The 24,958-nt window shown below is 46.9% G+C and overlaps 1 protein-coding gene across 2 annotated transcripts in view; it reads left to right on the top strand.

Moving 5' to 3' along the window:
* Positions 1-24,958, top strand: part of DOCK1 (dedicator of cytokinesis 1) — a 495,164-nt gene that overhangs the window by 148,639 nt on the left and 321,567 nt on the right. For both annotated transcript variants that reach the window (XM_080823568.1, XM_080823569.1), the window contains exons 24-25: positions 19,875-19,945; positions 23,659-23,765. In XM_080823568.1, coding sequence (XP_080679694.1) covers positions 19,875-19,945; positions 23,659-23,765 — 178 coding nt within the window. The remainder of the gene's footprint in view (positions 1-19,874; positions 19,946-23,658; positions 23,766-24,958) is intronic.

Genomic DNA, 24,958 nt, shown 5'->3' with positions numbered 1-24,958 from the left:
CCCTGTTTCTCTCACTAGCATGGCAAGACATTAAGTTGAATCATGGTGTAGAAGACCCTCTCCCTAGATGGGCCTCTGAGCAGTAATGGGGTTGAGGCTGTCCTCTCGGCATCCAGCACCTACTTCCTGGGAGCCCAAAAGGAAGCCGAAGTGTTGCTGAGGCTCCCACGGGTGCAGTGTTTCAGGGCTGCCTTCCTGACATGGAAGGGTAGGTGGCGATATCACCGTTTCCTAGGTCATGCTGGTGAGAACAGAACACAGGATACTGTCTCCGCAAAGCATTACATTGCTCTGTCGTTCAGTGAGTTTCCACAAGGAATTCCGTATTCAAGGGTAGAGCTCAAACACTGCAGTAGATTCCTTGCCAAGTACATGTATCCTTGGGATGGTCTTGGTCCTCCCAGGGATGCTTCTGGTCCTCCCTGGTACCCTCAGCATGGGGATACAGAATCTTACAAAGGCAGGCAGAGGGTAGGGCAGTGCTCGATAGGGGACTGCTTCTGAGAAAGAGGGTTGGTTTGAGGCATCCTACCTCAGTAGTCCTGGAGATGAGTGAACTCGGGGCAGCCCATGAGAGAGGCAGAGACCTCCTTAGCCCAAGCTGGGATGCAAGACTAGAATCCACTGCCTTTTGATTCGTGGTTTGTTCATCATCTTCTATTCCAGACTCTGGATTTTAGCCCTGACCTAATTCGTACACCCTCAACCCTTGGCCTCTGTAGCATGGAGAGAAGCCTTGGGCCTGGAGTCTGGGAAGGGATGGGGAAGAAAGGGAGGTTAAGAACCCTTCCTACCCCTTCGCCATCTGCACTGTGTGGGCTTCCTGGATCTACTTACATAACCTTCAGCAGATGATCACAGATGATCATGAGATGGGTTTTAGCCTCTGTGTACTTGCCAGGCACTGTTTTAGGCATGGAGACCTGTTAGTGGTCAGAGCGTGCAGGGGGGCTTCTGTAAGCTGAGGTTATGTTCTTGTCATGGGGAGAATGATGTCATCCATCTTTTGGTGATAAATAATGATAAAAACTGCCATTTATCATCACTATGATTTTATTTAAGAAACTCCTCACCTTCTTAGAGGGAGAGGAAGCCAATCTCATGACAGGGAACAGGTCTAAATTTTTAAAACTTTTGGCTGTTATAAAATTATTTTTTTCTTCCATTTTTCTTATCACAGTCCAGTGATAAAACTGTGGGGAAACTGTGATCGAGCACCCCATGTTGCACACAGGTAATTAGGACTCATGACTCTGTCTTCCCCAAATCTCACCTCTGGGTTCTATGCCTTTTTTTTTTTCTTCTTTTTGAAAACATTTTAGTCATTTTCTTCACTCATGATTCATTCCACAAATGTTTCCCAGCATCAAGTCAAGGCCAGATTACTATGGAAGGTGCTGTGGGTGTGGTAAGGTATTCATCTCAGTTTTGGGGGAGGTCCTGAGTGAGCGAGGGGATACAAGAGGACCCCCAGTGACAAGGACATGGGGCCCTTCAGTCTTGGGGTCTGTGGAAGTTGGTGGAAATTGCTGTCAAGTCTTACCAAGTCTGTTTTAAATGTAAAACAGACTCATTGGTCACATTGCAGAGATCACGAAGGACTATGAGTATGAACCTAACATAAAGTAAAGCCCTACTGATATTATATACATGGGGACCTGTGGTTTGGGAAACAATTTACTGTGGTTCATAAAAAATGCCATCTTGTAAACATTTTTTATTGTTGTAAAATGATGACAAAAAAGGGGGTGTTGGGTGGTGATTAAGGTAATAGAAAAAGTAGAAGTTAACATAGAACAGTTGCATGGAATGTGAGCATGGGCAAAAATATTTCTGAATTAATATTCATATACTGTGAAGTTAAATAGGAATGCATAGTTACATTAAAGAAGTGTTTTGGTGGGCTCTTGGCTTTTATCTGTATCTATAGAAGTAGATGCATTTGAATTGAACAGATGTAAAATTCTCTCATTGGGAAAATGAGGGACTATTTTATGCCCAGGGTCACCTGATTTGTAGGGACATAAGACAGCTGGTAGTGGGAACAGATATGGCAAGAGACATTTGTGATGGGCTCCAGAACGTTCCAGAAGGTTCCAGAAGGTAAAGGTGTGTGGTGGGGTTTGGGTAGAAGGAAAGGTACTCTGCAGCTTGTACTTAGAACAGTATCCCTCACACAAGGGCTTTTGTTCGTGCTGTGCGTAGATTTCTACCACACTTGTCGAAGTCATACGAGTTTTCAGAATATGGGCTTGTAGTTTCCCAAGCAGAGTATAGGACACATTGACTTTTCAAGTGGATGCTGAGAATTTCTGCAGTGTTCAGAGCAACGAGTCAGAAAGATGGGTCACAACTGTGTAAGATTTAACCTGGTGTTGACCGAGTTCCAGAAGTTGATGCTTGGCTGTGTCTGTGGTGGTCATGTGGTGGGGGAGTGGGGGCTGCTTCATGGACCATCTTGTCAAGACTGTTGAGTGGGGGGTTGATCCCTGGGGCTGTTAGGATGCTTTGTGGTCCAGGGGGGTCCCTGAGGAATCTGGTCACTCTTCAGAAAGCAGTCACGGGTTACCCTTGGGTGGGAGTGGGAGCTTCTCAGGTGTGAGGGCGTTGAAAGCATGTTGGTTCACAGACTTCATTCTCAAGAAACATTGTGGGTCCCCTCCTCTTTCTCAAGTGTTCTGTGGGCTTTTGGTTTGCAGTAATCCTTCTGGAGCTTACTCTGATAGAATGCCAGGAAGTTGCATTCTTTAGGGCCATTTATAAATAAAGTAGAATTGAAATAATTATGATGTTGATCTTTAAAGAGGTAAATGATGCTTTAGTTACAGATATAAATGTTGGAAATAAATGAAGAATCTTCACCCTGAGCTTTTTCTTTTTGTTTTTTGTTTGTTTGTTTTTACTTGAATTTCAGTTTGTTAACATCAGTGTTAGTCTTTCATCTGAACTCTTTCTCCATAGCTTTGGTTTTTAATACACTGTTGTGTTTGTCAAATTCTAGACTTGCCCAGATTCTGAACTACATTATTGAATATTCTTGGATGATCACATCATTTATTTCCCAACAAGTAGAATTATTTTCTTGCTGTTGGCTTTCGTAATTTCAGAGTTTTCTTAGATTCACTCTGAATCGTCCTTTACAAATGCAGAGTGAAAACTAGGCGACTTTCTAGTTGGATGGTGGCAATTATAAGTGTAATTACAAAATTTATTCCAAGTTTTATTTCACTTGATAACCAGTTTCACCATCAAGTGCCTCAGATTTTTCTTTGTCATACGTTCAGGTGCATTGCGGAGTCTTCAAATAACAAACCTTTTATAAATTGGAAGTTGGTGCTTTTGTCCTTTTCGCTTATTATTGTGCTGTTTGCTGTCATTTCCTCTGACATTTGCTCTATCCTTCCAGTCAATTGTGGGAGCAGCACTGTCCTTCTCTGGAGCAAAATACCACTTTCCCCCAGATTGCAAACAGGGTCTTCACTCTCATGTCTGTGTTAAACAGACTCTTCAGAAATTATTAAAAGCTATTAAGTTGATGACCATCTATGTGCGCAGTAGACACTGCAATGTTGTGTTTTTATTTGCCCTGGTTTTCTGTCTTCATCCTTGTTTTCATTGAAATTAATCTATCATTTCTGTTCTTGCATCTGAACGTGACATGAGGATGGCGCTTTCCAAGTAACTCACTATTTATTTGAGCTGTATTGAAGAAAGGAAACATGAGAGGTACGTTTTATGCCTTTTCGAGTTACTGGAAGAGCATACTTGAAGCCAGGTTTTGGGAGAAGTCAATTTAAATGAATTTATGTTGCCTCTTCGGTGACTCTCGTCATGTTTGCCTGTGGCGCGCTCTCCGGGCACTCAGGCCTGAAGGGGGCTGAGAATCCACTGTCTGCCGTGTGGACCATGCACTGCTCCTCAGAACTTTTATTAAAAAGAAAAAGAAAACCCTTGTGTGTGGCCATGGACGGTCCCATGTGTCAGGGAAAGAAGCCGGGACTTGGGCCTCTTGGGGTTGTGATCCCCGGAGGCCCTCAGCGGCCAGCTGAACTTCTCTGTAGGGTTATGGCAGCTGTCCCCATGGGGAGCATGTTGAGGCTTCAAGGGCCTTGCGGGAGGAGAAGCACCCCTCTGTGCCCGGGAGCAGTGGGGATGTGGACAGCAGAGGACTATGGAACGGGAAGGAAGAACCTTCTGCCTGGAAGCCGTGGCCCCCCGTGTGCGGAGGTGGCCTGGTGTAAGAGGGGGTGGGTGTCGAAGGAAGCCGGTCTCCGCTCCTGAGCTCTGTGAGCTGGTGTGGAGGGCGGAGGGGAAGCCGATGAGGGGAGCATAGTGCGCTGAGTGTGGGTGTGCACAGAGGCCATCTTCCCTGCTCACGGATCTCCTTATCCGTGGCGGGCCTGCCCCGTGTGTCTGCCCTGTGTGTCGCCGCAGAACAAGGTTGCAGAACAAGAGCCATTCCATTTGGCCCCACACCCAAGTACCTTGAGTTGCTGCTTGTACGTGGACACCTATAGCTCTCCTGAATTGTAACTTGCTCTTGGCAGGCTCTGGGCTTCATTCTGTCCTGCAGCAGCCACCGAGACCCGCACGAAACACCCGACACGATCGCTGTTTACGATTCGTTCTACAAATGTTTGTGGACCTTTCCTGCGTGTCAGGTGCTGGGCATGGTGTGGCGGGTACAGTCCTGAACACAAGCGAGGTCTCTGCCCTCAGGACGCGGAGTCTAACGTCTCAAAACCGTGGGTTTCAGTCCCCCAGTGCCGACGATGCTCGGCATCGTGGGGACGAGTCCCTGCCAGCGGGCAGGTCAGTAAGGTGTCTGTGTGCTGTCCTGATGGGAGCCCATGTTCTCTGTGGCTGAGCGTGGGGATGTTTGGAGAAGGAACTTTGAAAAGAGGTTCTGTTAGCAGATTTTGAACTTTCCCTACTTTTTCTTGCCTTTCAAAGGACCCCTTTTCAGTTATCGACCTTGCAGTAATTTGTAACAATGAGAATGCCATCAAGTAGAAGACAGACATCTCCTTTATGAATACATGTGCTTGCATGAAGAGGGAGAAGAGGGAGCAGCTGTGTTAGGGGTTGAAGTTCATCCCCCAGGTTCATAGGTTGCCCTCACCCGAGTCCCCCAGAATGTGATTGTATTTGGAGATAAGGCTTTTAGAGGGGTAATTAAGGTTGTGTGAGGTCATTGGAGAGGACACTGATTCAGTCTGACTGGTGTCTTGGTATGAAGAGATTAGGACAGAGGAGAGACCATCTGTGGACCCAGTGAGAAGGAGGCCATCTACAAGCCAAGAGAAGACTCAGAAGGAAGCAACCCACCGCCACCTTGGCCTCGGGCTTCTAGAAGCTGCCTGGTCTGTGGGCATTGGGGCTTCCCCAACAGACTCCTGCCTCTTGAACAACAAAACCCAGTGAGCTGCCTGTACTTCCCAAAGGCCTTAACCTTTTCTCACCACCTGATTTGGCAGCCGCCCAGTGAAGGGGGCCTTGCCCAAGTGGCCAGACCTTGATGGAGTCGCTGGTCCTTGGCCTCCCTGGAGACTCATCCCTGCTGCCATTTTCTTTGGTGTCTTAGGTCATCTGTGCCCGTCTCTGTGAGTTTCTCCCCCTGAACCTGTTCCCCGTGTTCCTTCCATTCTTTTGCTCTGTCAGCCTCCCCCATGCCTTCCTGCATCCTTCTTTGGGGGACCACAGGATAATGGATGTTCAGACCCTGGCATCTAGGACAAAAGGATAGGAAACCCCACTCAGGAGCAGCTGCCCCAGAGTCTCGACCCCAGGCCAGCTTTTGCCTTTGCAGGCATAGGATCTGTGGGTCAGGGGGCATGCGGGGGGTGGGTGTGATAGATGTTGCCGGATGCTGGTGTCTGGGTTCCCTGATAATTAGTTTTCCTGACCAGCTTTTCCTTTGGAGAAGAAGATCTGACCCACAGAAATATTTTTAATTACCTTAACCAAAGGCTTTTCTTTATTTTGGCAACATTTAAAAAAATTTCCCATTCTCTGAGTACGTTTTTCCAGAAGTTACAAATTTGGTTGTTCATATTTTAAATCCTCTGACCTGTATAGTAACTGTTTGCTGAGGCACAAATGAGAGAGAGAGCTAGAGAACCATATGAAAGTGTGTTTAGGGGTGACATTTGGGACAATGATGGGTATTGGGGACACTGGGGTAGCTCTTTTTTTCTGGTTTCCTTGGATTTCTGCTGTGGTAGATGGTATTACATCTTGCTTAATTAAAACATTGGCACTGAGAGTGGCTTGCTTGAGGCGAGGCGTAGCTGTCCCAGTGAACCAATGACATTGGGATCATTATTATGATGACTAATTTCATGCCTCATTTTAGAAATAGCTGGAGGCACCATGCTGTTTCCAAGGTGTTGGTCTGTCACCGCTAGAAACCATCATGTGGGGCAGTCACATGTGTTACAGCATGAATGACAGTGATTCTGAGTTGCTAAGAGCAGTCCTATGATTATTTTAATGAAAAGTGGCCTTTTGTAGTTGAGGGCAGGTCATTATTTTTTAAATTAATTAAACTTTTGTGGTGGCATATACATCCATAGAATTCACCATCTCAGCCATTTTAAAGTGGCCATTTGGTACATTCACAGTATTATGCAACCGTCACCCCCTCTGGTTCGAAAATATTTTTGTCATCCCAAAAGGAGGCCCTGTTCCCATTATTTCCCTCCCATGGCCTCTTGTGTCAGTCACCTGTTTCTGTTTCCGTGGGTTTGTCTGTCTTGTCATATACATGACGGCATAGAGTACATGGCCTTGCTGTCTGACTTCCCAGCGTGTTCTCAGGGTTCATCCGTGTTGCAGCGTGTCTCAGTATTTCCTTCTGTTTTATGGGAACTCTGTTCCATTATTTGGGCACCCTATTCCATATGTATAGTTTCTGTGTCCGTTCCTCAGTTGATGGACATCGAGTTGTGTCCCTTTTCTGGGGATTTCACTAGTGCCGCTGTGAATGTTTGTGTATGAGTTTTTCTCTGAACACCTGCTTTCCGTTGTTTGGGGACAGACCTAGGAGTGGAACCACGGGGTCCGGTAACTATTCCCTTTAATTGATTGAGGAATAAACATTCTTTTTGTTGCTTTCTTTGCACAGACTCCTGAGTTGCACCTTCAAGTTTCTGTGCCCTTTCTCTGTAGGGCAGTTGAGGGGCTGGGCATTATATTTTCAGATACAGAGGGTCTTCCCTGAGTCAAGCCTCGAGGGATCCGAGCTCATGCTGCGGTGTTCCCTGAGCAGGAGGGAGGGCTGTGGAACAGGAGGAGAAGAACACTTAGGGTCAGAGTCCTGGGATGGCAAATCCATCTTGAGATTTTTAGAAACCGTTACAGATATGCGACTTTTCCAGGAGTATTTTATGTCAAATACAGCATTCGTAATATAGCAAAACCGGTGTTTGTTCCCGGCTTGCACCCTGCCTCTGCCTCACACATGTGTGCCTCTGTGCCCCAACTCCCCATCCCCCTTCTTTATTATAAAGCCACTGGCACTGGATTCAAGGCCTGCCCTCATCTGGTATGACCTCTTCTGAATTTCATCTACAAATACCTTCTTTCCAGTTAAGTTTGTATTCACGGGTACCTGGGGTTAGGACGTGAATACATTTTGGAGGAAAACAGTTCTGGCCGCCATGGATGGGTTTGTGTATGGGATGCTGGGCAGCTTCTATGCACGTGGCTTGGGGTTGGGGTCAGAGTGGAACAGCTGGTCCTTGGCCTCCCGGGAGACTCAGCCTTTTGCTTTCACTGCTTCTCTCCCCAGGGGACACTTCTTCACCCTGGTCGGCTGCCTCTGCCTGTTGGGTGTCTCCCCCCTTGATCTTCATCTCCAGGGCTTTGGCTCAGGGTTGGTGTGGGCTGAGCGAGGGGGGCAGGGGAAAGTGGCTGGGGTTGGCCTGCCTGTGCTGCCCCCACTCTCCTCCTGCATCTTTGCGATCCGTGCCCTGCAGGGGCCCTTCTCCCACCCGGTGCTCACAGGCTCTGTTTTGTGAGGTTGTTCAGACCATGAGGAAGACGCGAGCGTGAGGTGTTGCGTTCTCCAGTTGCTGTTTTCAAAAGCACTTCACTGCAGTTCAGGCCCTTAAGATGGTTCTGAACTGGACCATTTTCCCGTATGTTGACTTCTGAATTTCAGGTGACTTTTAGAAAATCGCCATTATTTGTAAGTTACGCTTTACTCTTGGAAGCTGTCCACACTGGTAGCCAATTTTTGCCAATTTGTTGCTGTGGAGGCCCGTCCAGAGGATCGCTCCCCTTCTCCCCGTCTCCCCGAGCCTCCTTGGCTACACGGCTGTGCTGGTAAAATGTGACAAAATAAAAGTTCAGACATTTAATTCAGATTTGTTCTTGCCTAGATGACAGTTAATACCCCTTTTTAGCATGACTTAATTCCTGGCAAATGGATTTTCAGAGGTTAAGGAGAGCACCGTGGCTCCAAAGAAGAGGGTTTATCCTTGCGTGTGTCGTGGTTCCTTAATCTGTCCCTTTCTCATTCTCTCGCCTTGCACTTTCTGCTGCCGGGTTGGGCTGCTTCGCCCCGCATCTTCGGCACCTGTGCTATGTCCTCACTCCTCGAGTCACGGCGGCTCCAACCTGCCCCTTTATTGTTTTATAAGTCATTCATTTCTTAACCAAATGCCCACTGGTGTCCTGTGTGCCCAGCAGTGGGGAACGAGGGATGAAACAGGTGCAGGCCCCAGGCGCTCGTTGGAACAGTGTGCCTTACCATTGAGAGAGAAGGTAGCCCATAGCAGAGTGGGGGCTCCCCCCAACCGCGTTTTCATACCGGGGCGCAGAGATACTTGTCATTGTTAGTTAGTGTGGCTTCTTGTGGCCAGAGTAGACCCTGTGGCCCAGGTCAGGCCAGGCTGACGCAGGGGCTGAGGGCTTCTGTGGCTTCTGCGTACTGCTGGGGGCCTGTTTGTGACACAGCTGCATGGCTGGGAAGGTTCTTGTCCAGGGCCCGTTTGGGAACATCCAGGCTTTGTTTGCTTGTGGCAGTGACGGTGTGTGTGTGTTGTGTGCACAGAGGTTATTTCTGACGTTTAATGTGCAGGAGACAGTGGTACAGCTCTGCTACAGTAAAGCCCTCCCGCCCAGGTGAGACCCTCTACCTGATGTTGGTACTCTCCAAGGAAGGCATGACGGATTGCTGTTTCTGTTACCTGTGTGTCTTTAACTGTGGTAAAAGCCGCATAATAGAACGTTCCTTAAACAGTTTTTACAGTTCAGGAGTGTTAACTGTGTTCATACTGCTGTGGAACATTCTGGAACTTTTTCTCTTGCACAACTTAAACTCTGTCCTCATTAGACGACAACATCCCATTCCCCAAAGCCCCCAGCCCCTGGCAGCAACTGTTCTGCTTTCTGTTTCTGTGAATGTGACAACCTTAGATATCTTGGATAAGTGGAATCATGCAGAATGTATCTTTTTTGTGACTGACTTATTTCACTGAGCATGATGTCCTCAAGGATCATCTGTGCTGCAGGATATGTCAGAATGTCTTTTTTTCTTTCTTTTTTTTTTTTTTAAGATTTTATTTATTTATTTGATAGACAGAGATTACAAGTAGTCAGAGAGGCAGACAGAGAGAGTGGAGGAAGCAGGCTCCCCGCTGAGCAGAGAGCCCGATGCCGGGCTCGATCCCAGGACCCTGAGACCATGACCCCAGCCGAAGGCAGAGACTTTAACCAGGCGCCCAGAATGTCTTTCTTTCTTTCTATTTTTTTTTCTTTAAGATTTTATTTATTTGACAGAGAGAGATCACAAGTAGGCGGAGAGGCAGGCAGAGAGAGAGAGAGGAGGAAGCAGGCTCCCTGCTGAGCAGAGAGCCTGATGCGGGGCTCAATCCCAGGACCCTGGGATCATGACCTGAGCCGAAAGCAGAGGCTTTAACCCACTGAGCCACCCAGGCGCCCCGAATGTCTGTCTTTCTTAAGGCTGAATTACACTCCACTGTGTGTATATACTGCCTTTTCTTTCTTTATCCACCCATCGATGGACATTGGGTGGTTTTTCCACTTGGCTGTTGTGAACAGTGCAACTGTGAACATGGGTGTGCATATCTCTCTTCACGATCCTGCTTCCGTTGCTTTTGGGTATATTGCCAGACATGGGATTGCGGGATCATATGATAATTCTACTTTTAATTTCTGAGGATCCTCCATACTGTTTTCCTTGGTGGCTATACCTGTTTTGATTCCCATCAACAGTGGACAAGGGTTCCGGTTTCTTCATGTCTTTGCCAACGCCCCTTCCTCCCTTCTTTCCTGCCAGCTACCTTAATGGATATAAGGTGATAGCTCATTGTGGTTTTGATTTGCATTAATCATTAGTGCATCTACCTATAGAATTGTTGGCCATAACATGGACCTTCCCATATATTGTTGGAAATAAATGGATTTTTAAGTGTAAGAGCTTATCTTGGATTTATTGAAGAATCTTAGTAAATGTGTGCTTCTTTCTTTCTTTCTTTTTTGGGGGGGGGGTTGGACTTTGTGATAATTAAACATGAAACTACTCCTAGGAATGATTTCTTTCGACCGCTAAGTTGTCAGGTGGGATTGAATGAACCAGCATTAGCAGTAGTGGTGGGGAATGCTATTTTAAAGACCAGTGTCTGCTTAAAGGAAGCTTGATTATAAAACAGAAGAGTTATTTTTAAATTTGGGGTACGTTAGATGTAGGTAGTCTTTTTTAATAATAGGGTATAAGGAATAGAAGCAAATCACTGTCATCGTTTTTGTTGTTCTGGATTCCAGCAATTCCTGCCGGAGGGGGACTCTCTCCAGAGTGCTCTGTGTTTCTGTCCAGCCATCTACCCTGTTGCTTCCGTTTCCCCCAAAAGGCACAAGCTCAGGTGTAGGGGCTCCCATTGGCCGGACTGGTCTGGCCCCGCTTTCCTGTATCAGAATGCCCTGGTTCTTCAGAGGTTGTTTGGCCATGCCCCAAATCTTCCGAAGATGCAGCTCTGAAGTCTGGAGGGAGAATACGTGGGCCATATATATAAATATATATTTGAGCTCAGAACCTCCAAATGGAATCATTTTAATATGCGTTTTCTTGAGAAATATGTAAATTAATAATTGCTTCATACATTATTCAAGGAAAACTTATTTTGTATCACCGATAGCTCTTGTAATCTTATATAAAGATATGCTAATGGATTTAATTAAAATAATTATACTGAATAATGTAGCCTGAACTTTACCCTAAAATAGTGTCTATTAATCATCATCAGTAGTAACGGTTTTAGCCAGAGAGACACTTACAACATTAAACCGGTACTGGGTAGAAGGTACACTTTCTGTGTTGTTTTACGGCTTGGATTAAGTTGGCATTCTCACGAGCTGCATGATAATTAAATTTGCTCAGAGGAGAGTATACAATTTATTTAACTTCCTCAACCTGAACTGTTTTCAGTGGTTAGAAAACTTTTAGCATTTCCTGCCACTTTATAATCCTTCCTATGTGTTTATTATTATTATTTTTTTCCTTCTAAAACTGTGGTTTTAAGATGCTTCTGGTCTGTTTGATTCAGGTCTGACCTTACCCCACCTGGAGCTGCTATGGCTGGACATCCTGGGTTCTTGATTGCCGGGATATTAGGCAATGGACTCACTTTTAGGAGGGGCCCTCGGCAACTCGCCTGTCTTTTAGTAGAAATAGAAACAGCTTTACCATCGGCAGTGGTTCTTTCTAATTTTGTTTCTGGTGTCTTTCCACCACTCACTGGCTTTCAGTCAGTGCTCAGTGGTAGGGAGCCCTGTTGTATTTGGGGGTGATTTCAGTTTTCCTTAAAGCTTTTGTGCTGGGGTGTGCAGGGGACTCAGGCATGTGACCCCAGCATGTCAGTGCACACGTGTCCGTTGCCTGGAGGCCTGAGTGCATAGAAATGGACTGGTCCGTCCTCAGGTGGGCAGATGAAAGCTTTGCCAAGTTCAAAGAGAAAAGCAAGCTAGGATTTAAAGAGCCATTTCATTAATTTGCTTAGTTTTATTTATTTATTTATTTATTTATTTATTTTTTATTTATTTTTTTAAAAGATTTTATTTATTTATTTGACAGACAGATCACAAGTAGGCAGAGAGGCAGGCAGAGAGAGAGGGAGGAAGCAGGCTCCCCTCTGAGCAGAGACCCGGATGCGGGGCTCGATCCCAGGACGCTGGGATCATGACCTGAGCCGAAGGCAGTGGCTTTAACCCACTGAGCCACCCAGGCGCCCCTAATTTGCTTAGTTTTAAAGTCAAACCTAAAGAAATAACTTTCTGAGAAAGCAAACATTGATTTGATAAGGACAGTTATGTTTTAGAAAAGTGGAGATGAATAAACAAAAGCAAAACACAGTGAAGTCATCTGAATCCCTATGTTGTGCTGTTCTCTTTCTGGCTAGGCCGTGTCAGAAAGGAGGTGATCTCACAGGTTATGTGGCAGTTTATTTAGAGAGAGCGCATGTGCGAGTGGGGAGTGGGGCAGAGGGAGAGGAAGAGAGAAGCTCAGGTGGACACAGCACTCAGCATAGAGCCTGACATGGGGCTCGATCTCATGACCCTCAGATCATAACCTGAGCCGAAACCAAGAGTCAGATGCTCAGCTCTCCTTAGTCAGAGCTGAGGAACCACCCAGGCGCCCCTCCACTCTGACTCCTGATGCGTCCTGCAGGCCTTGCGCCCTTCCCACTCCCGGACCCCAGGCCACAGCCCAGGGAACTGGTTAGTGATTGTCATACTGGTATATGGAGCTTAGCCAAGGTGCTGTGGGCAGGGGCTGCTGGTGGGCTGGCCCCACATACTCTGAGCCAGATTTTGTTTAAATAATGAACCAAATTTAAAAAAGATAACAAAAATAGGACTAGAAAAGAAAAAAAATTAAGAAAGCCTCAAATGCCTCCCATTCCTGTTACCTTGAATTCAGTGATACAGCAAATCACTCTGCTCCTTCCTATTTACCTCTTTGTATAGGACTTTATAAAATTTCCACCGAATGTGGTAGAGTCCTGTTTGAGAGTTGTGCCTGTTCAAGAGGGTTTCTGTGCCAGCGTTTGCACACATCCTGGGCTCTCCTGCCACACGACGGGTGGCAGCGGTGGCTGCTGTGGGTCGAACATCCATGTTCGGGAGGACATGCCGAGTGGCACACATGCAGCATCCTTCCATCCTGCTGGCAGTCTCTGGACGCCGGTGTGGGTAACCAGCACGTTTTACCAATGAGAACCACTGCCAGACGGGCCAGAGCTTCGTGTGCCCACAGCATGGCTCTGGGACGTGGGTCCGTGTCCCAGGTACTGCGCTTCCCCCCTGCATCATGCTGGCGTGGGTTCTCTTGCCTGCATCTGGGACTTTCTGTCCGCGAGGGGTCTGTCTGCCCATGAGATTGCAGCCAGCACCGTCTCCCGTCCCTCTGCCGCACATCTGGGGAGGCTCCTGCAGCAGCTGCTCCTTGCAGGAGACCTGAATTTAGTGAAGCAGCCCCTGACTCCAGAGAGAAAATGAAGCCTTTTGCTGCAAGCATGAGAGGAAACCAAAACACTTGAAGTTCTTGACAAATAACCAATATTAGGAATGGGCAGAGCTAGTTTTTTGGTCGGGAAAGTCTGAGCCCGTGGTGGCGTGGACATCAGCTCCCTGCCTCTTCTGTCCGGCTCATCAGACTGGAGAGGATAGAGTTGTTTCTCTTGGCTGGGGAGGGGGAGTTCTGGGGGCCTGCAGCAAACAGGTGCAGTGTTTCTTGGGAATGAAGAGGTGATTTTATATAGAGCTCTGTCAGTCTGGCTGTCACGGGGTTTCTGCTGTGTCTAAGAGCCTCGGCACAGCTTGAGGGAGCCCAGAGAGAAGGAATAGCCCTGCCATGCCTCAGGGGCTCTGGGCTGGGGGACACAGACACACCAACCCTCTCTTCCAGCCCAGAGCAGGAGTCACTTTAGATGCCCAGCCCGGAATCCGTGTGTCTTGAAGAAAAGGACTGAGGAGTAATCAGGGGTTAACTTTGAGTGTTTTGGGGCAACAGAGGGAGTGATGGGCAGGGAAGCAGGGGTCCGGGAAGAGGGAGCACTCGTACACTGGTCTGCTGGCGGGAAGAGGCTCCTCCTCGGGTTGGAGAGGGTCCTGCAGGGGTAGGTGGAGGTTGCTGAGCAGAGACACCAGGGAGGAGGACTTCCGAGGGTGCTCGCTAGTTGGGCTGGTGCCCGAAGAGTTGGGTGGTGGCACCCAAGCATCTAGATGAGCTGTGCGTCTGGTCTCAGGAAAGCTACTCTGGCTGCAGCCTGAGGCGTGAGCTTGAGGGGCTCCACGTGGAGGCGGGGGGTCAGTCGGTAGGCTGCGGCGGGAGTGCAGGACAGAGGCAGAGGACTAGTCTGTAGGTTGTAGAGACTGTAGGAGTGGAGAAGGGGCTAGAACCCTAGGCAGGTAACGGGGAGGCTCCACCGTGCTTTGTGATTGGTCCGGAGTGGCCGTGAAGCAGAAGGGGCATCCGTGGAGGCTGTGACTGGGGACTCAGCCGAGCGGCGCCCTGAGCGGAGGTGTCCCGGGAAGGTAAGGGCGCGCCCGGCCTCTGGCAGGTGGGACAGCTGCACGCAGAGGCGCAGTGACCATTGTGTGTGGGTGTGACACGCAGAAGGAAGGTGGGGTCCCTGAAGAGTATGTGGAGGAAGGAGAGAAGTCTGGCATGGGACCCCAGGGACACCCACCTTTAAGGGGTGGTGGTGACAGGACCCAGCATGGAAAGCTGGGGAGGAGTGAGTGGGGAGGAAGGCCAGGCAGGTGAGGGAGGGGTCGCCTAGGAAGAGGCTCGTGGCCTTGGCAGGAATGGAGATGGTGGGGCTGAAGAGAGGGTACAGAGGGCAGAGTGGGGAGCGTGCTGGACAGTGGGCACCATGCCAGCCCACAGCCCAGGCGCTGCTGTTGCAGGTGGGAGGAGGTCCCTGGGGCCCCCCAGGTGTTGCTTCAAGAGACCGGGCTCACCTGCCGAGGGAAGGAGCCAGGTTGTGAGGACTGAGTCACCTGGAGGGACTGGGCCGGGGCGGGGGGTGGGGCGGGTCGGTGTGTGTGTGTGACAGAGGGTGGAGGGTCTGCGCTGAGCCCAGGGGCAGGATTCAGTCCCTTTTTGAGGTGGGTGCTCCCTCTCAGCCTGGGCGGCGCACAGAGGTGTGGGCACTCCTGGAGTCTCTGCTCTCTCCTGGTGGATTTTGTTTTTCTGGGAAGTAGGAGGTAAGATGGGCTGGGAGGGGTGGGGTCCTAGGCTTGAGGAGAATCGTGAAGAAGGTGGACCGTGAACAGGGATGGACACCAGGTCCAAGAGGTTTGAGCCTGCTGGTCCTGTCCTCTTCGTGCCCTCTTTCCATCCTTGGTTCCTTAACCTGGGCTTGATGGCAGGTTCGTGGTTATCTCTGTTCTCTCTGAAACCCCAGAACTGTAAGATGTACTGGCCCTAGGGTCTCGGTCTGTTAGGCAGACTTCTGTGTTAGATAGCATTTTGGAGTCGCAGTGGGCACATGCCCCTTTTAGTGGACATTGCTGTGACCTCTGGTTGGGTAGAAGCCCTAGGGAGCCCTGACCCTGCCCTGGTGCTCAGTGTGCCCGGTTAATGTAGCACCTGGCCACCCCAGGGCAGCCCATAATGCCTGTCTTGTTTGTCCCCGTCTGCTTCACCCTTGTGAAATGGGGGTAACCTGCGATAACTCGATGTGTTCCAAAGTTGAATCTCAGAGGACGGAGTTGGGATCTCTTGATCTGGCGAGCATTGAAGGACAGGGTCAAGATGTAGAAAAGAAGCCTTGGTGATTGTGCAGTACAGAACCCTGCCTTCCTGCCCCTTCTCATTGAGACCATGCAGCACAGAGCAGGTGGTGATGAGTCCTGTGCTGGCTTCATGCTCCCCATGGATGTGCTCAGCCTCACTCCAGATCCCAGCACTATGAATCCGGACACATGCCTTCCCTACGTGCCTCTACTTTGTCATCTGTGAAAGGGGATAGCAGAACTTTCTCATGCTTTCCTGAGGATATGTTGTGTCCACGGAGTAGAGGATCCAGAAGAGTCTCAGGTGTAGATAGAATATTCCCAAGCTACTGTTATGCCCCAATAACGGGTCCGTGATTAAAGGAGCGAGACTGATACAAAGAGAAGGTCAAGCAAAGCTTTATTTCGCGCCAAGCATCAAGAATCTAACCGAACGTTCGGGGCCGCACCTCTTACAAGAGAGGGCGACCCTTCTCTGTTTCACAGTCTAGCTTTTAAGGGCAAAGGCCATGCGGTTGGGCCTGGCCACGCACAGGTGACCAATGAGATTGTAACACAGGAAACTCCACAGTGTTGCTAGGTGACCAATTGAATTATAATTTACCCTAGTAGACATTTGAATCAGCCTATTACACCTTGATTAGGATTGGCGCCAAAAGGGTTCCCAAAGGGGGCGGGGCATGCTCCTTGGTAGCTAGGGAGACAGTATGCAACCCCCTACTGATCGGATGTCTCCACCTGGCCTGACCCATCTTTGTATCTGGGCATTGTTACCTGGAGCTGGTTTCTGGGACCTGCCTTTAAGTGAATCCCCTGGGGGAAGGGGAGCAAGGACAGTTCAAGGGCTAAACAACAAGGTTTTGTTTAACCTCAATGAAAGCCTCTTGACAAAATATAAACATAAAATACGTCCTTACACTACAAATTAGGAAACTTGAACTCATTTGAAGTGACTGGAATAGACCACTTAGCTCTTCTTTTAGGCATCAGTGTTGAGATTCAAGAACATTCTCTTGTGTCTTTTCCATGCCTGGCTCCCCAGGTTCATTTTGACCATGAAGGTCTGGTTTGCACAGAGTCATACAGTCGAGTCATGGCCCGGCATTCCTCCTTCCCCCAGAGCACACAAGCCCTCCCCCAGTGCCACCCTATTGCTGTGCCTTTTCCAGAGTGTTTGAAAGATGGACCCACATGGTGTGTAGCCTTTTGAGTTTGTCCTGATTTATCTCTCACAGGGCATCTGAAATTCATCCGTGTGGGGTGTAACAGGAGCCTGGGTTTTTCTTTTTTTTAATACCGAGTATGCTACACAGTATGGAATCACCTCTAATTCTGAGTGTGTTACATTGTATGGAATCATCTCTAATACCGAGTATGTTACATTGTGTGGAATCACCTCTTGAGGGACTTCCGAGCAGTTTGTAGTTTCGGCTGATTATAGATAAAGCTACGGAAACACTTGCATGCAGGGTTTTCTTTGAGAGTTAGCTTTGCGTTTCAGCTGGTCAGGACTCTGGGGTGCAGTCCCTGGGCTGTGTGGGGAGTGTGCGTCTGACTTCCTGAGAAGCTGTCTTGTGCTTTTCTGCAGTTGCTGACCTTGTTTTGCATTCAGCCTGGCAGCCACACTTGATACAGTCAGGTCTTTTTTTTTTTTTTTTTTTTTTTTTTTTTTGCAATTCTAATAGGTGTTAGTGATACTTCACTGTGGTTTTAATTTGCATTTCCCTGGTGACTAAAGCTGCTGAGCAACTCTTCAAATGCTTATTTGCCATCCATATATCTTCTTTGGCAAAGTGTCTTTTCAAATCTTTGGCCTATTGCAGGGGGAAGACTATTTTCTCATTATTGTGTTTTAAGTGTTCATTGGATATGCTGGATACAAATCTTGATCAGATAAGTGATTTGCAATTACTTTCTCTGGGTGGGAGACTCATTTTTTATTATCTTACCAGTGTGTTTTAAAGAGCAGTTTTTATTTTGATGAACTGCAGTTTATGGATTTTTTTTCCTTTTACCAATTGTGCTTTTGGTGTCCTAAGAAATCGTTGCTTAGTCCATTACAAATGTCTTCTAGAAGTTGTGTAGTTTTAAGTTTTATGTTTAAGATTTATGATCCGCTTGGGGCGCCTGGGTGGCTCAGTGGGTTAAAGCCTCTGCCTTCGGCTCAGGTCATGATCTCAGGGTCCTGGGATCGAGCCCCGCATTGGGCTCTCTGCTCCGCGGGGAACCTGCTTCCTCCTCTCTCTGCCTGCCTCTCTGCCTAGTTGTGATTTCTCTCTGTCAAATAAATAAAATATTAAAAAAAAAAGATTTATGATCCGCTTAACTTAATTTTTGTATAGGGTGTGAGGTATGGAACCCATTTCATTTCCTTTGTTGCAAATCAGTTGACCAATCATATATGTTCTGTATATTAAAGTGGGCTTTTCCTGTCAAAAACCAAAATTCAATTGAGTAAATTTGAAGATCCAATTGGCCTTATTAAATGATTCAAAATGATTCAATTTGAAAGATTCAGTGATTATAAATGATTCAAAGTGAATAGGACAGCATCCCGTCCAGCAAGCAGAAAGGAGCTTTGAAGAGCTGGTAAAATGAGACTTTTATAGGCAGAAGGGGGCGGGGACAAGGAAAGAGCAGGCTGCCTCTTCTTTCTTAGAGGGATGGAAGGGGCTGTCAGGTGAATTACCTCAGTAGTGCTGACCAGGGAGTTCCAGATTGACTAGTTTTTTAAAAAAAAGATATTATGATATTATTTATTTATTTGACAGAGAGAGAGAGAGTGCACACAGCATGGGGAGGGGCAGAGGGTGAGGGAGAAGCAGGTTCCCTTTTGAGCCGGAGACAGAGCTGGATCCCAGGACTCTGGGATCATGACCTAAGATGAAGGCAGCTGCCTAACCGACTGGGCCACGCAGGCGCCGCTCCAGATTGAGTAGTTTGATCTTATATTCCTGAGAGAGGCTGCAACTGCAGTTTCTTTAGGTATATGAAGCCTTGGTTTGCTGACATGGAATTAAGCACAGATGACTCCATTTTGATTTTTTTTTTAAAACACTACCTTTTTGCATTCAGAAAATAATGCTAACAATTATATATGCAGTAAGTATAGTATTTTCCAGCATTCAAAGTGTTAATCTTTTCAGCTTGATTTTGAACTTTAATACAACCTTTGGATGTTCTTGGTTTGAGCGTTATTTCCCCCACGTCATTCTGGGAGGTGGAGCCCAGCCTGGTACAAGGAGTTGTGTAGAGTCACAGATAGAGGGGGCCCCAGCATCGTCAGAACACTGATGTCTGCCAACATGGCGTGTTTAAAAAAAATCCACGAACTTTTCCCAGCAGGGCGTAGCTGAGGGGTGGGACTCAGGCTGCCCACTGAACTGAGTTTTGATGCTGTCCCTGTTCAGTGCTCGCGGTGTGACCAGGGGTAGAGTACTTATCATCTCCATCGGCAGTCCCCCTGCTGTCCAGCAGCAGGCTCCCCGCCAGAGGTCTGATGGAATGAAAGAGAGAATGCACAAAGGTCCTGGTGCAGCACCAGCATGGACTAGGAGCTGTCATGATTACCATCACTCTTGTTTTTTGAGATCGTGGATTTTCTGGAAGATAGAAAATGGGAATAGAAGAGAGAAAGTTACTAAAGAAAAAGCAGACTCCTAATGAGGGGATGCACGGGTGTACAGAAACCAGTGCTGGGGTGGAACAAGAAGTCATCTTAGATGTTGACTACAAGGGAACTGCAGTGACTTGGACAGTAGAGAATTCTTTTGAGGGACCCAGATCTTCCTCTACCGTCGCTTCATTAGGGTTCAGGAGAAAATCACACGGAAGCTTAGCACAGTGTAGGCATTCCGTCAACAGGCACCAACTGTTGGCCTCTGTTAAGTCATTATGTGTCAAGGTGACCACGTAACAAATCGCCATTGTTTGTGGCCCAGAGGTTCTTTCTTTGCTCTGTTTTTGTTGTGTTTGGTGATTCCATCGTCTCATCTAAAAAGTGATCTTTCTCTTCTAGCTATGTCTGCGGTGCTTTCTAGGAATTACAGATTTGTGTTAACACTTGCCAGACTGCACGAGGCTCAGCATTCTTTGCTCTTGGTTTGCAGGGGGCAGCGTTGAAGTACTTGCCGACTATTGTCAACGATGTGAAATTGGTGTTCGATCCCAAAGAGCTCAGGTAAGGAAGCACCCCGGGGGGTGGGCTTCCCACATCCCGTGGTCTGCCTCCTTCCCATGCCAGGGAGGTTACGAGAGGCTCGGGCTCAGTCTCATGTTGGCAGACATCAGTGCCCTGGATTGTTCTAGAACAAACTCATGCTGGTTGTGGTGTCTCTGACACTTCCCTAATTATGACTTAATATGGAAAAGACATCATCTATCAACACAGTATTTTCTTTAGAGGGTTGCTTGTAGCCCAATGGGTAGATCTTACAAATTTGGCATTTTGTATTCTTTCAGGATTGAATTTCGCTATGTGGTGGTTGGGTTTTTGTTCTGTTTTCAACACCTAAAATATCTGACGCTGGAGACTGACTGTTCACTCCCCTCCCTTGCCCCCCAGCATGCATGGCTGTTCTTCTGTGCTCCCAGCTGATGGACTGCAATCCTAAGGTAGAACAGTCAGGAGTTGTCACCTAAGATAATATTAACGAAACCACAACAAGCGCCAAGGAAGCTGGTTGTTGGGCTTTCAGACCAAGGACAGAGGCTGGGGACCAAATCCTTCCTTTTGCACCTTTTTTTCCCTCCTGGCTGGCGAGCCCACTCCTACTTGTGTAATCTGTAGGGGCCTTGTATTTCACAAGATGGTTGAGCGCCACGGGGATATGCAGCCTGTTTAACCCCAGACATGTAAAGCACAGCCCTTGTCTGCTTTTGATTTTGGCTTTGATTTAGCATTTAACACCATAAACTACCTGCAGGGGATGGCACCATTTTTAGCAGCCAGAAAGCCCATCTAAATATTAGTAAAGGTCCATGTGTCCCCTGAGTGGTTAAGCTGAGTAAGAAATGCTCATCCCTCCTGTTCCTTATGTCCACTCTAGGTTGCTCATGCCCGGGAGGGGAAGGAGGAGCTTTTGGGGGGAGGGGGCGGTGGTGCTCTTCTCCATGAATCACCAGGTTTCTGATGTGCCTGAGGATTTAGTGTTCTGCATGGACACATTATTTTCTATTCGCGGGCACTGACAATGCGGGGGAAGGCTTAGCATGCCCTAAATGAGAAAAGGAGATGTGAATGGGCCCATCGGGAGCAAGTCTGCCCTGGGTCTTTGGAGTGGCCCGCCCCTGCATTGTGGCTGCTAAGAAGCCATCAGTAGCCCCTGGGGTCTTGTTAAAAAAATGCTGAATCTCAGGCCCCTTCTCAGATCTTCTGAGTTAGGAATGGGGGATGGGGCCCAGCCGGTTGGTTTTAATGAACCTTCCAGGAGCTTCTGGTGAAGGTTCTTGATCGAGAGCTTCAGGTTTAGAGAACAGAGCAAGTTGGGGAAGCTGTGGTTGGATGGGCCATACTCTGGGCCTGTCCTTAGGGGGCCCAGGGATCAGACTGACTGGTTAGTGGGGTAGCGTCAGTGTTCCCACTGGGTTCTGGTGCCTGTGCTTGGAGAGCCAAGGAAGACCCCCTTCTTCAGGGCCAGTGCAGTCGGCTCTTGGCCCCTTGTCCCTTTAGGCATGCCTGTATGCTGTTTCAACACCTTGTCTTCAATAACTTCCTTTTTTTTTTTTTAAAGATTACTTTATTTGTTAGAGAGAGTGTGTGCATGTGGCTAGTGGGAGGAGGGACAGAGGGAGAGAATCTCCCAGACTCCCCACTGGGTGCAGAGCCTGACACCTCACTCTCACGACCCAGGAGATCATGACCTGAGCCGAAACCAAGAGTCGATTGCTTAACTCACCGAGCCACCTTATCTACTGATTTTTTTTTTAATGTCCTTGTTAAGCATGTACGTATTTTTTCCTTTTTAGAAAATTGATTGATGTTTTGATGAAACAGAAGAGATCACAGAGGAGAATAAATCAAACTTAATTCCACTGACTAAAAACAACTAGAAGTATCTGGTTTGTACACATGTATACACATGCATGTGTACAGATGTATTCCCCTAAAAAATTCAACAGTCATATTCTTTATTTTATAATCAGCTTCTGCACATAAGACCTCTTATTTTCCTACATTGTGGAGTAGTCTTTTTAGTAACTTCCACGGTATTTGATCCGATACTGGCCCCATCATTTATTTACTAGGCACTCATATCGATCACTTGCTTTTTCCATACATAAGAGGTTCCCACGAAGCACTTTCTATGTATTGTTCAGTTAATCTTTGCAACAACGGTGTGACATTGGTTCTGTTATTAGCCCACTTTTATGCTAAGTAACTTGTCCCTGAGAACTGAGCTGCTCAGTGGTCCTGCTTCCAGGCCAACACAGCTTTTGGATTACAGCGAACAGGCCTCCGTGCCGTAGGGGTGTTAGGTTTTTATGCAGCGTGCTAGGATAAATTCTTTTTATCCTAGCTTAATTGTAGCTTAATTGTAGGATCTTGCCCTTATATCATTAGCTTGAACAGTGATGTGGGATTACAAAGTCTTATGTTCTCTCTCTCTTTTTTTTTCTTTTGTATTTTCTTAAAAGATTTTTAAAAATATTTTATTTATTGATTGGAGAGAGAGAGAGCAGGAGCAGAGGGAGAGGGAGAAGCAGACTCCCCGCTGAGCAGGGAGCCAGAGGTGGGGCTCAATCCCAGGACCCTAAGATCATGACCTAAGCCAAAGGCAGACCCTTAACTGACTGAGCCACCCAGGTGTCCCAAATGATTTGTCATAAATATGATCCAGTTGCCCTCTAAAGGTCAAAGCAACCTTTTGCTAAAGCATGTTGGTGTCTGTCTTCCCAAACTTTGTGGGTACTTTGAATTACTCTTTTACAGAGCCTTGCTGATAGGATTGGTGAAAGGCTTTTCTTTGTTGCCAATGAGAACTGTTCTTCTGAGACTTCTTTATAGTTTTATTGACTGTTTGTAAAAGTAAAGTTGAAAAAAACACTCAAGTGAGAATAATTCACATATATAAAGTTCCTCAGTTGTAGAGTGTGTAATTAAATGAGCTGTGTGCCTGTCATCATGGTCTGATTGTGGGCAGTTTGATCCCATCAGATACTGGTGCTCTGAGTTGTCATTTTCTGTCCCCCCTGGCTCTTTTTGTACCTATAGTCTGCCTTTTCCAGGCATGTTATATGAATGAAATTATATAATATGTAGCCTTTTGTGTCTGGCTTCTCTTCTTTGGCATAATGTTTTCAAGGTTCACCCGTGTTGTTAGCGTGCTTCAGAACTTCATTCCTTGGTATGGATGAATTTTATGGAAATGGTATATCTTGTTTATCGACTGCTCAGGCGACAGATATCTGGGTCTTCCCCCCACAGAATATGAAGAATAATGTTCCTGGGATTCATGTACCAGACTGTGTGTGGGAGATGTATTTTTGTTTCTCTTGGGTATATATACCTGGGAGTGGAAATGCTGGATCATATGGTAACTGGGTTTAACATTTTCAGGAAATATCCAGCAGTTTCCCAAAGTGGCTGCACCAATTTACATTCCCACCAGCATGGTAGGAGGGTTTCAATTTCTTTATATCCTAGCTAGCCAACACTTGTTGTGGTCTTTCGTTTGGATTATAGCCGTTTGAGTGGTATGAAGTGAAAAATAACATTTAAAGTATCATTTTGTTGGATGAGATTTTGGACCATTTTGGATAATGGGCCATCTCCAATGTTCTGGTAGAACTTAATCACCATTTAATGACCTTACATCTTGGTCTGGTCTTGAACACAGTAGATCATCTTGCTGTATATCCCTAAACTCTTTTCACTTGTGTTTTTCATTACAGCAAAATGTTCACTGATTTCATCCTAAATGTTCCCATGGGTTTGCTGACCATTCAGAAGCTATATTGCTTGATTGAAATCATTCACAGTGACCTCTTCACACAGCACGGTGAGTGGAACCCCGAGTATCGCGAGGATGTCACGTTATTCATTGTCTATAGGCCTATCCCTTCTGAATTCTCTCCTCCATGCCAACAGGAGTGGAGGTTGTAGCCAATTAAAACAGCTCCATTACAAGACAGGAAGATTTAGCCCCTACAAGAGAATGGTAATTGACATATGGTGGAGTAATAGATCATGGAAAGATGAAGGGGAAAACCTTGTAGTTGGTAATTTAGGTGTACACCAAAGCCCTAAGATAATCAGCGTACATTGTAGCCTTTAAGATGTGTGATTGTCTATCCTGGAGAGGCAATCACCTGCTTCCATTCAGATGATTGCAAAGAAAAATGTCAAGTTTTCTTTAAATTTAGAAATAATGGTTCTGCCTCTTCCTGAACTTTGCATTCTTTGACAGGGTTTCCTCAAGCCCTGCTCAAAGTAATAAGAATTTTAATGATTCCTCAACTCATTTATCCTAAGGAACACCTTCTATTTCCCCATGTTATCTCCCTACCCTTTTTATTAATCATTTTCTTTCTATTTGGACAGATTGAATTAATATTTTACACTTGTCAAGCAGTTTTATTGAAAGCTTAAAACCTTTGCATAATTCCACAACCTTTCTCATTTAGCAGAGGCAGATGTGGGGACCGTTGAGTGACATTCTGACTGAGAGGCACGGGTTTCTACTCTTCTATTTGTGTCCAGAAATTTGGCTGTTGGATTCGTTTTCTTTTGTCTCCATGTATGGTGTTTCAAGGGCGGAGCAGCCTGGCTGGGGATTTCCTACTGAGCTCCTGGCTGCACAGAGAACTCAGTTTATGTCCACATTAGTCCTTTGTACCGTCTGGGCTCCTGGACCCTGTGCTCTCCTGCTGGTTTTAGCCTGATTTCTTGATTGAACTTTATCACTGCCCTGGAGTCTAACACGTACAGCTAAGGTTTCTGTTAAGAGAAGATGTTAAGACTTCATTTGAGTGGTTGTGTTTCTTTTTGAGAGAAGCCAGCAGACCAAGAAATAACTGGGTTTCTGTATCCCTTCCAAACCTCTCTCTCTGGGTCACAAGCCCATTGTTCACTTGCATAAATGGAAGTCCGCTCCATTGCCCTTGGTTGGGATTCAAAGCACATGAATCTTCTTTACCTAACAATCCGGATTGTCCATACTTCAGGGTCTCGTTGGAGGGCTGGGTCTTGAAT

The sequence above is a fragment of the Martes martes genome (genome assembly GCF_963455335.1).
Source record: "Martes martes genome assembly, chromosome: 14".
Classification (NCBI taxonomy): Eukaryota; Metazoa; Chordata; class Mammalia; order Carnivora; family Mustelidae; genus Martes; species Martes martes.
Note: the sequence above shows the minus strand (reverse complement) of the source record. Positions and strands in the feature narration are given on the sequence as shown.